We start from the raw sequence: 12,129 nt of genomic DNA, 5'->3' as shown, positions 1-12,129 counted from the left end.
ACACACACACACACACACACACAGCACACACACAGAGGCCGGTCTGGAACGCATTTGTGCTGCCGAGCACCAAAAAGATGCTATATGCTTTCGCTTTGCTCCTTTCATTTTTTGAGTGCAATAAATGTATCACGAGAAAAATCCATTATGTTGTCACTTCTCTCCCAGCCAATGGCTGCCGATGCTGCCTGAGGGAGTAGAGGTATGTATACAGTATGTGTGTGTGTGGTGTGTGTGGTGTGTGTGGTGTGTGTGTGTGTGTGTGTCCGTGTGTGTGTGTGTGTGTGTGTCCGTGAAAGAGAGAGAAATAGAGAGAGAAAGACAGTGAGCCCGAATTCGGCGTGCGACTTCCATCCTGTATAAATAATGCTTTCGTTATAGAGGGGGAGGCGTGCGAGAGGATTCCCTGTTTTTTTTTTTGTATCCACCAACACACATATCAATCACCCCCTCCACCCCACCCTCCCTCCCTCTCTCTCTCTCTCTCTCTCTCTCTCTCCTGAGCAGTGATTGTGTGTTTAGCGGTGACACAGGGGAGTCACGCTGAGCATGCAGGTCAAATTACTCAAATAAAGCGGCTGAAAAACTGCTAAATTAATGACCAGAAGAAAATGTCAGACACGCTGTGTGTACGCTGCAGGCTCCGTGTGTAGAAAGGAAAGCAGAGAAGGGACGATTCTGTGACTCTGTGTCCGTCCATTCAGCATGCATTGGCCTCGGTAACCTGAGCTGTTGTCCCCTTAAGACACATGGTGACTCACAAGCACTGTCATCTCAGTCAGTCACCCATTACAAGTAGCACAGGGCAGGGCTGGGCAATTTAACCGACAATATATTGAAAGTTGAACTGGTATTTAGAACAAATAACAAGCGTATAACGGTTACACAAGCCATTTTGTTTATAATCTGCTAAATCGATTCCACGTAAACCTGTACCATACTTTTATGTACAATGGTGACGTACAGTAATAGTGAAAAGTGGAGCCAATATAGAAGCTCACAAGTTGTCGCGACTCGCAACGTAGATGTTTTCACTGTACATATGCAGTATGTAATGTATATATTTTTTGATTTTATAATCATTCATTAATCGTAATAGAGGCAAAGGTAGGCAAATATAATCGAGATATGGATTTGAGGTTATATCGGCCAGCCCTAAGCCATATATGGACTAAATCAAATACCTCGATGTCGCCCCTCTGCTATACCTGCAGGTGTATATTTGTCTATACTGTACATTACATAATTACACTAAAGAGGTACTGCATTAAAAGATGACTGTGTGTATAAATGCTCCAATCATACATGGATCGAATGTAACGTAATGTAATGTATAGATGACATGGCATAATAATTATAGTATGTCTATCATAACATTACAGTACAATATTCATTAAAAAAAAAGAACTGCAGAATCGCGACATATCGAATCGTGATCGTATATACTATGAGAATGGTGCAGGTCTGTGGTCATGAATTCCATGCACCTCTAGTTCTTATTGTGACTCTACTGTCACGCCGACGCAGTCTATATCCATCGCCACTGGCACAGATGAAGCCACTGATAGTCTCTCATATAATCGATGCGTATAATCGGGGAGTGCAGGGAGCTATATATATATATATAGGGCTGGTAATTAGATTAGTCAAACGATGGCCCTTAATGATAACGGTAAATCTCGGTTGTAATGCTGATCAATGAAGCCTGAAGTCTGTGCATGTGGGACGCTGCTGGGTGGGTGGGTCTGGGGGGGGGGGTGTGTGTGTGTGTGTGTGTGTGTGTGTGTGTGTGTGTGTGTGTGGGGGACAGGTGGCTGAACATGAAGGGGAGCCATTACCCATCAAACATTTAACAGGAAGATAATCAGGGGGCCGCTGTCCGGTTCAATGAGGAGACGATCGACACACATGATGGTGATGATTATTGCAGTGACAGTGTCGGCTCCCATCAGCTGTGGAGCCACACTGAACAGCTTGGACCTTGTTCAATGTTCAATCGGAGAAAAACAAACAAAAAAAAGGAACTTTGATGTGTGTGTGTGTGTGTGTGTGTGTGTGTGTGTGTGTTTGTGCGTGCATGTGTGTGTGACTGTGTGTGTGTGTGTGTGTGTGTGTGTGTGTGTGTATGAAGGAAATTCCAGCAGTCTCTGATTAAATGACACACATGAGTAAAATTCTAAATGTCCATTTAACTGTGAGTGTAGAAATTGTGTGTGTGTGTGTGTGTGTGTGTGTGTGTGTGTGTGTGTGTGTGTGGTGTGTGTGTGTGTGTGTGGTGTGTGTGTGTGTGTGTGTGTGTGTGCGTGCGTGCGTGCAATCGGCAACCATATTGACAGCCAGCTCTTCTACAATCCATAATAACACTACTGGTGCTCAATGTTGGGTTGGGGAACCACAAGGGGTCCAAATGACCCGCACCTCTGAAAGTGCACAAATGGAACAAACGGACATTTGGAAAATTGGTTCCATTTGTAGGCTATATATATACACTCTCTGTGTTAACTTAAATTGGATTCAACAGTGTAGATTGGACTCCCATGCAGAGATGACCCATTGTATATCGCCACACATGGGTCCCAACCTAAAACCATATATTATAGGCTATACATGTCACTCCTGTAAATAGCTCGATTTATTTAGGCTATATACACATGCATGCAATGTCCATGCATGCAGCAAGAGGTGAGAAATGTGCTATAGCACGCATGCACTGGCCGCTATATAATCTTCTTGTTTTGTTTGTTTGTTTGTTACATTGTTAATTAGACAATTACATAAACAGCTGCAGGCTACAGGAAGGCAGGATATACCCGGATTAAAGCTCTGATTCACTCACAGCTCCTCTCAAAATAGAAAACTATTACTCGCTGTTGTTCAGTGGCCAGCCTGCTCATATCCTTCTATCATTGTAGAATAGGCCACACAATCATTAATACGATATAAACACACGCACGCACACAATCAATAAATCCATAAATCAATAAATCACTCATGCAGAGCATATAGTTAGGGCCTGCTAATAGCCCACGCCGTTATAAAAAGTCTCCCATATGGCGTGCATGACCATTCGATATAGGAATGATAATTATTAACTTCATTATGCTGTCACAAATACCTTCGGTTGCATAGTTGTGGTCGCGAAGGAAGCTGTTGTTGATTTTCCGCGTGTCACTCTCCTCCTCCATTGGTGAATCGGTGCTTCGGGATACTGAGACCGTCAGAACCTGCTCCATCCTGCCCCGTTACCGGCGTCAGCAGGCGGGCTGTGAGACCCGCGGGGGGCCTGTCATGGCTCCAACGAGCTCCGGTTAGAATCAGCGGAATGATCAAACGGCTCTCTGTTGGCAGCTCCCTGTCCGCACCTCGGGGCGCATCAAATGGACCCCGCCGCTCGCCGCCGTGGTGACAGTACCGCTTCCAACCGTGTTGCTATAGTACCGATTAGAGCCTAATTATAGCGCACGAAAACTGATTTAATTCAATGAATGGCGCTTCTCCAAGGAATATTAAATTATGCTTATCATCGCGCCTTTGCAGCAGGCAAGGGCGGTGGTGAGAAGCAGAAGTGGTAAAGGAAGGGAAAAAAAAGAATCGCCTGTATGAAGATGATGGATGATGATGATGATGATGATGATAGGTGTGAACCCGCAGCAATGGAATAAATCTCTTCTGGAGGATTGGAGTTTAGGCAGGCTGTATTCCCTCCCTCCCAAAAACCGGCGGGGCGGGCGGGTGGGGATTATGCGGCAACAAGCTTTCCTCAATCTATATAGTTCTCCAGACAGTATTTATTTCCCAGTGTGTGAGATATATTGTTGTGGTCTCGTCGTTGGTCCAGTCCAGTCCGCTATCCCCTTCGTCCTGCTCCGGTGTTGAGCGGACCTGTCTGATCGCCTCTCTCAGCTGACTCACTGCAGAGAGAGAGAGAGAGAGACGCGCAGAGACGAGAAGAGACGCTCCGTGGTGGAGACGCGCTTCAAACCTGCTATAGTCTCTGTCCCATAGCCCGAAGAGACACCGCGGTTGCAATGACAACCAAACCAGGCCAATCACATTTACAAGCGTTTACGGTCCCTCTGGGGGCATGGGACCGCTACTGTTATTGTTGACGTTGAATTGTTTAGCCTATACTTCTTCACAGAATCACAGAGAAACAAGTCTGTAGACAAACAGGCTATATTTATTTGTCTCATGTAACTGCGGTCGGTGCACAGAGTATATACAAACTGCCTGGAACAATGTTGCCTAATCTCAGTCAGCTGCCAGGCAACCAACTAGCGAATCACAGCGCGACTATCCCAGCGGGCTATGGGAGCTACAATCTACAACAGAGGGGCCCCTCCCATGTTGCCTGCGTGCCTGGCTCTTAAAAGAAATGATAAACAGTAAATGTGACGCTCATTCCACAATCCACCCATCTCAATAATATTCGCAATATCAGTTAAACACACCATGGCAAATACGACAATCATCATTAGGAGCTGGTGACCATCAAACCACTGCGTGTTTTATGACTTGCTATATATATGTTTGGCTTTGAGGCAGTTTGCTTGGCGGCTGATTTATTCATTATAAGGCTATAGTGGTTCTCAAAGTGACCCGGGGACCCCCGGGGGTCCTTGAGGAGGGGATTCCCTGCAGGGGTAGTTAACATATAATGTCTATAGAAGCATCTAAATAAGTTTAACCACTTTAACCATATCAGCTGTTCAAAAATAGCTGATCTATATACAAGCTCACAATGTTGGGAGCGTTTTACTTTGAACACAAATCTTTTCTCATGACACAAAACCTTTTTTCAGATGGGAGGCTCCTTGCCAAGGAAATGTTTGAGAAGCACTGCATTGGGCTACATCTCATTCCTGCATATTGCCCCCGACAGACAGACAGACGGACAGACAGACAGACAGACAGACAGACGGACAGTCAGACAGACAGTCAGACAGACAGCCGAGCTATTCCTGGAAACAAGGCGGCAACAACAGGCTCTTTAACAGAGTGTTTTGAGAAGCACATGACACGGCACATTTTAGTATCTGGTTTTTATCCAAGCATTAAGAGAGACTGAGCTGCAAGAGGATCAGACTGGGATACAGAAAAACAAAGATAATCAGGGCAAGAGAGAGAGAGAGAGAGAGAGAGAGAGAGAGAGAGAGAGAGAGAGAGAGAGAGAGAGAGAGAGAGAGAGAGAGAGAGAGAGAGAGAGAGAGCAAGAGAGAGAGAGAGCAAGAGAGAGTGAGAGACATGAGAGACATGGGAGACATGAGAGACATGGGAAAAGGAAAGTGGAAGAATAAGAAGAAAGGTATATAAACAGGAGAGAGTGAGAGAAGAAGGCACACATATAAGCCAGAGGCTGATTAATTAGATTAGTAGGGCTGCCGTCGGCCGCGTCTTCCTGGAAGAATCTCATTTTCATGCTGAGTGTAATAACGCCACACAGCAGGCCTTCATATGTACACACATAGTGTATAATAATACTCAGTGTGTGTGTGTTGTGCATGCACGGTGCACACGGCTATATAGTATGTGTGTATGTCGTGCCGGCGGCATTATCTGCATTATCCTCGGCGGTGCTCATCGGCGCACACTTCTCCACCCAACAGTTCTCTTCCACAAAGAGATGGAATCTCTTCCCTACCAAGAGCCTCAACAACACACTGCATCGATAAAGAGAGCATGGAGCCCCGCTCTCCTCTCCTCTCCTCTCCTCTCCTCTCCTCTCCTCTCCTCTCCTCTCCTCTCCTCTCCTCTCCTCTCCTCTCCTCTCCTCTCCTCTCCTCTCCTCTCCTCTCCTCTCCTCTCCTCTCCTCTCCTCTCCTCTCCTCTCCTCTCTCCCTCTCCTCTCCTCTCCTCTCCTCTCCTCTCCTCTCCTCTCCTCTCCTCTCCTCTCCTCTCCTAAAAGCATTAGCACTCTAATCCACAGGCCCATTTGCACACACAATCCCGTGCTCCACTGCTAATGGGGATCTGGCTGTGAGGGGAGGCGGGCTGCATTGCTCATAGCATGAGGAACAGGGCCGGGGCTTCCAGTTCCTACACACATGCCATTTTACACACCATCACCCTCCAACCTGCATCTGAATACATTATGGGGTATTATCAATGCGGGGGGGGATAATGAAGAGTGCCGGAGCGTTCTTCGGAGAGAGGGAGGGTACTTCCGATTCCGCTGCATGCGTCTCATATTAACAGCCCCAAACAAACCCCAAAACGCTCCCATCCCTGACCTCTCAGATCTGACTGAGCGGTCACTGGCCCGGGCCGTCTTCTCATCTCTCTATCAATATTTAAACAGGATCTGCCAGGACAAAAGAAACAGGGGATTGCCTCTCCTTTCCCGCAAAAAAGAAAAAAAAAGACTTAAAGATGAGTTACACTTGACCGACAAACTATAGGCCAAATGGAATTGATACAGAATCCGTGAAACAATGGTATTAACAGAGTTGCAGAATGAAGCGCGACACGCTTGAAAGACTCGAGATTTGTCCGATTTTCACGGCGGAAGTGAGTGCAAATTGCTTTGTGCTGGTATGGGAAAACATTCTCTCGTGTGCGTGTGTGTGTGTGTGTGTGTGTGTGTGTGAGTGTGTGTGTGAGTGTGTGTGTGTGTGTGTGTGTCTGTCTGCATGCATGCATGTGCGTGCGACGTGCGCGTGTGATTGAAAGAGAGACGGGCATGCAGGAACAGCGTTGAAGGGCAAGGGTGTCAGTAAAAAGGCAGGGGGAGATTTGACTGTATAATGAACAGGAATGGAAAAAAAGCTGCTCCGAGCCAGAGATCAATGCAGCGGCTCTAATAACATCTAGTTATGCCAAGGCTTGTTCTCTGTCACCCAACTCCCTTTACCTCCTTCCTCTTTATCCTAAGCCCCCCCCCCCGCGCCCCCCCCCCCCCCATCTCTCTCTCCCTCTGCATTGCATTCCTCCCCCCCAGCTAATCTCCCAACAACACTCTCTCCTGCTCTTTGAATTCGTTTGTGACATTATTTGACCAAAGATCCCGAGTTTCTGCATGCCATATCTATCATATTCTATCTTATTCTAGTCTGTCTGTCTGTCTGTCTGTCTGTCTGTCTGTCTGTCTGTCTGTCTGTCTGTCTGTCTGTCTGTCTGTCTGTCTGTCTGTCTGTCTGTCTGTCTGTCTGTCTGTCTGTCTGTCTGTCTGTCTGTCTGTGTCTGTGTCTCTTTATGCCCCTAAAAAAATGGAGACCCGGACTGAGGAGACGGAGAGAGTGATGACGCCCTGGGACTGGAGTATGATAGGGCTATAATAGGTTCTGATACCGATATACAAGTATCGGGAAAAGTAGCCGATATACTGCCTGAAATAACGGGTATCATTATCGCTATACATCTCTAATAGGTCCACTGTTTATGTGACATGTAAGTGGACAGATATAATAACGAGGCAGCTGGTCCAGCATTCCGGCTTCATCATGCCTCTCCTCCATGCCTCTCTCTCGCACCTCCCCATTAAATTAAAACGCCGTGCAGTCACACACGCTCGCCCGTCGCTCGTCGGTCTCACATGGAACCGCTCGGGGGAGGCGGGGGGAGGGCAGGGGAGGGGAGGGGAGGGGAGGGGGGACACCGGAATTGGAGAGCATGTCCTCAATTCACCTCAATCGTGTGGACAAAGTGGGCTAAATTAGACCGCAGAAGCCCAACATAGGGCTCCAATCACATGGCCCATGATATTTTAGTCACGCCCAATTGCTCGCCTTGATGTGCGGTAATTGCCTGACCTGGAGACGCGGTGCGTCGGGGGGGCTACAGGCTGCGACGCTCCCTGCATATACCAACCAATCTGCAGCGCACACACACCCACCCACCCACCCAACCGCAAACATACATGTGCATCCACACGTACAGGCACATGTACATTGGTCTAGGGTCGGCGAAGGGGTCATGCTACAGTGTTGAGCCAGTGCAGCATCTATAATTGCTATACCCTCATATCTCCTATTTGCAGCATGGTATTGACCACTGACTAATGCCCCGCTTTAAAAAGTATTGATTTTTTTTTTCCCTATGGGTTTATCTAAAAAAAAATATGTCAAAAAAAGGGAAAATGTATCTAAACTCATAACAGTAATCTTATTTTGGTCTCTTGCAATAATATATACTGTATGCCATATCTCGCTCAGGCATACAGTGACGTTGCATGTGTGGAGCTTTTGGGGGTGTGGAGCCTGACTGTATTATGGGTCAATATGAGTTACAACGCTTGCAGGCACGGCGACTTGCATGCCTTATCCCATTCTGACCGGGCACCCATTTTGGTGTCAGCATCATGTTATGCTTTAGCTATTTAAAAATAGCAGATCTACAAGCTCATATCGCGCCACCGAGTGGCGCGATACGAGCTTGTAGGTCTGCTATTTTTTGAAAAATCGAAGAACGACTGACATTTTTAGAATCTGATCTCAGGTCAGAATGGGTTGATCAGACCAGTGTGTGTCCAGCGGAAACCTCGTTATGAATCTGATCTCAGGTCAGAATGGGTTATACGGCTCGCTCAGCTGTGCCTCTTGTGGCTCAAGTACGCTTTTAGACAGCTCGTTTCTTTGGCGGACTTTTACGTCTTGGGTTTGAGAACGGCACCTCTGCATTCCTGGAGTGTGGAAGTGGCCAGAAAGGCACAGTTTGACATCTTGGGTCACATTTGTGCCAAGAACTCACATAATGCATTTGGGAAAGAGAGAGTGTGTTGGTAAAGAATCTGTGTTCATTTTACCTCTGGGACTGGGAGGGTCCGTTTGGTTCCATGACTACTGTAGAAGTAGAGACCCTTAAAGGACCACTTCACCACTTTTCAACCTATCTTCATATAATAGGTAGGTCCTCACAAAGAAATCATGAAAAAATGGCACAGTTTTTTTCTACTCAGTCTGTGTCTCATGGGAGGGCTGTGTGGGAAGTTCAGAAACCCGTCCACCAGTGACATCATCGATGGTGAATACAAGCTAATGGAAACTGCAGGCTTTCTAGTCCTGAAAAGTTGCAATGTGAAAATGGACGCCATCGTTCTCACGATCTAAAAAATCTAAAAAAAAGTTGTAAAATAAACTTGTTTAAAAATAATCTGCCTAATGATGTTCACTGGTGGACAGGTTTCTGAACTGCCCACAACACTCCTATGAGACACAGACTGAGTAGAAAGAAATCGTGCCATTTTATCGTCATTATTAGTGGACCTATCATGAAGATAAGTTGAAAAGTGGTGAAGTGGTCCTTTAAACCCATTTTGGGCGGGAACCCCTTTTGGTGTTTTAAACATTATGTTATAATTTAGCTATTGAAAAATAGCAGATCTACAAGCTCATAGCGCGCCACCGAGTGGCGCGCTACGAGCTTGTAGGTCTGCTATTTTAGAAAAATCGTTAAAATGTGCCTCAAATCTTTCAGAAAACTGTCATGATTTAGAAGACATATAAAAAAAAAAATTTACGTCAGGCCTGAATGGGTTAAGGGTCAATTTGGTTCCCAATCCCAACTATCAATAATTCCGTTGGAGCGCCCTAGAAAACTCCCTCAAGGACCCATGAAGGTCCCCGGGCCCCACGTTGAGAACCTAACTACCTAACTGCTCCACACTGGATGGCTCCAATGGCAGGATGGTTTATGAATCTTTGTAAAGGGCAGAAGAGATAATGAACTGACCTGGCCTCATGCTGTTTCATTAAAATGTATGAACTTTAATATTTAGAAAAGCCTTATCTAGTTGGCATTCTATTCTGCCATACAACACACTATGGCATATACTCAAAACACATACACAATGGACCTTTGACTTGCCCTGCTATTGTAATCATGGGATCCTGAAAATAGCTGCTCCCATGATCTCCCAGCTGGGCTTCTATTCCCTCCTGTTTACTGGTATCTGAGCTCTCCCATGTTACCAAACAAATCGCCACAACGACCATCACACTATACAAGCATGAAGCTTCTCTTTTGTAAAGGTCCACAGCCTCTTCCATTAGCCATACAATCCACCCTGGCATTAAGCCATTCTGAACGGGCACCCATTTTGGTGTCAGCATCATGTTATGCTTTAGCTATTGAAAAATAGCAGATCTACAAGCTCGTATCGCGCCACCGAGTGGCGCGATACGAGCTTGTAGGTCTGCTATTTTTGAAAAAAATCGAAGAACGACTGACATTTTTAGAATCTGATCTCAGGTCAGAATGGGTTCATCAGACCAGTGTGTGTCCGGCGGAAACCTCGTATGAATCTGATCTCAGGTCAGAATGGGTTAAGAGGAGCTCATGCTAATAGGATTGGCCTGGCCGTCCATCTGCCAGGGGAGTGAGCGATCCATCGGCCAACCCCGTGGACAGAGCACCCTGGCCTGGATACACCTGCTCAGTGTTATACCCCCCCAACCCTTCTCCGTGCACTCCTCTCTCTGGAGGTGGTTGCTATAGTATACAATATTCATGCGTAACCTTTGGGAGACTTAGAAGTGTTTAAATAAAGACGTGTTATAACGACGAAGTAAAACGCTGTGGTTTTACACAGACAGCAGCGTAGAGAGTCTGTAACCTGCAGGCGTTAAATATTGCATACAATGTATGCCTGCATGCCGCTCCGGTTAATGGAGTACAGATGGAGATGCATGGTATATGGTGGATGCGATGGGGGGAGGGTTTACATACAGAGGAGGAAGAATGGTGCAGCTTCTGCGAATGAGAGAGAATGCGAGTGAGCGCGCGCGCGCGTGCGCGGGCGAGACAAGAGATAAAAAGATGGATGCATAGTTTTCATAGAGGGCATTAAATCAAGCCCAGAGGCTGGTCCCTAAATCAACGAGCTTCACTCTTGGTGTCTTTCCAATTACATCAGTGTGGGGACTAATGCCACGCCGCTCCACAGACACAGACCCCACTGCTCCCCCCCCTGTCTCCCCTGATGAATTAATTGAAAAGAAAAATGCATGGGCAATGATTCGATCTGAATGTTTCGCATGATAACTCATGAGCCGAAAAATTATTTCAGTGCAAAGACATGGTGGCCGGTGTTTTACCTAAACAGACCTTAACGGTTTTGAAGCACATATCGTCAGGCATTCATGTAGAGAGAATCCACACATGCATGCATGCATGCATGCATGCATGCACGGACGCAGACACACACACACACACACACACACACACACACACACACACACACGCACGCAAGCGCACACAAGACTGTGACCTTTCCATTCCCATATTATGGCGAGCAATGAACAAGCTAAATACTGTATCTGCATGCCTACATGAGGACCGAATACACGGATTCCTGCATTTACATGTGGTATGTGTGAATGTGTGAATTTCCTCTCGCGGGGAGGAATGGCGCGCCACTTAAAAGAAGAACTCTGTATAGCTCGCTGGTTGCTAGGGAACTGCATAAGGACTGGCATTGCAATGCAGCACAACAGCTGTCTACATAATTGCACCATTAAGATCTTAACCCATTCTGACCGGGCACCCATTTTGGTGTCAGCATCATGTTATGCTTTAGCTATTTAAAAATAGCAGATCTACAAGCTCATATCGCGCCACCGAGTGGCGCGATACGAGCTTGTAGGTCTGCTATTTTTGAAAAATCGAAGAACGACTGACATTTTTTAGAATCTGATCTCAGGTCAGAATGGGTTCATCAGACCAGTGTGTGTCCGGCGGAAACCTCGTATGAATCTGATCTCAGGTCAGAATGAGTTAACATGGTGATGTCTGTCGTGTTCATCTCAATACAGGTTCAAGCACGTCTCCACGCGCTCTCTACAAGTAGGGTTAATGGGCTGGGCACAGACAATCACTTTTGTGGACATAAAAGTTGGATTTATTTTGCATAAACTTCCCTAAATCAAAAAGCTGTCAGTGCATCTCTAACCCATTCTGACCTGAGATCAGATTCATACGAGGTTTCCGCCGGACACACACTGGTCTGATGAACCCATTCTGACCTGAGATCAGATTCTAAAAATGTCAGTCGCTCTTCGATTTTTCAAAAATAGCAGACCTACAAGCTCGTATCGCGCCACTCGGTGGCGCGATATGAGCTTGTAGATCTGCTATTTTTAAATAGCTAAAGCATAACATGATGCTGACACCAAAATGGGTGCCCGGTCAGAATGG

The 12,129-nt window shown here is 46.4% G+C and overlaps 1 protein-coding gene across 2 annotated transcripts in view; it reads right to left on the bottom strand.

Moving 5' to 3' along the window:
• Positions 1 to 12,129, bottom strand: part of LOC310873108 (serine/threonine-protein phosphatase 2A 55 kDa regulatory subunit B beta isoform) — a 90,980-nt gene that overhangs the window by 43,737 nt on the left and 35,114 nt on the right. The window contains exon 1 of one of the 2 annotated variants that reach the window (XM_083785403.1): positions 3,116 to 3,817. The exons of the other annotated variant lie outside the window; for it this stretch is intronic. Within the exon in view, the coding sequence (XP_083641529.1) occupies positions 3,116 to 3,233 (118 nt within the window). The 5' untranslated portion in view covers positions 3,234 to 3,817. Of the gene's footprint in view, positions 1 to 3,115; positions 3,818 to 12,129 lie in introns of those variants that run through there. 2 annotated transcript variants of the gene reach the window in all.

This window comes from Protomyctophum parallelum (assembly GCF_964188405.1).
Source record: "Protomyctophum parallelum genome assembly, chromosome: 16".
Lineage (NCBI taxonomy): Eukaryota > Metazoa > Chordata > Actinopteri > Myctophiformes > Myctophidae > Protomyctophum > Protomyctophum parallelum.
Note: the sequence above shows the minus strand (reverse complement) of the source record. Positions and strands in the feature narration are given on the sequence as shown.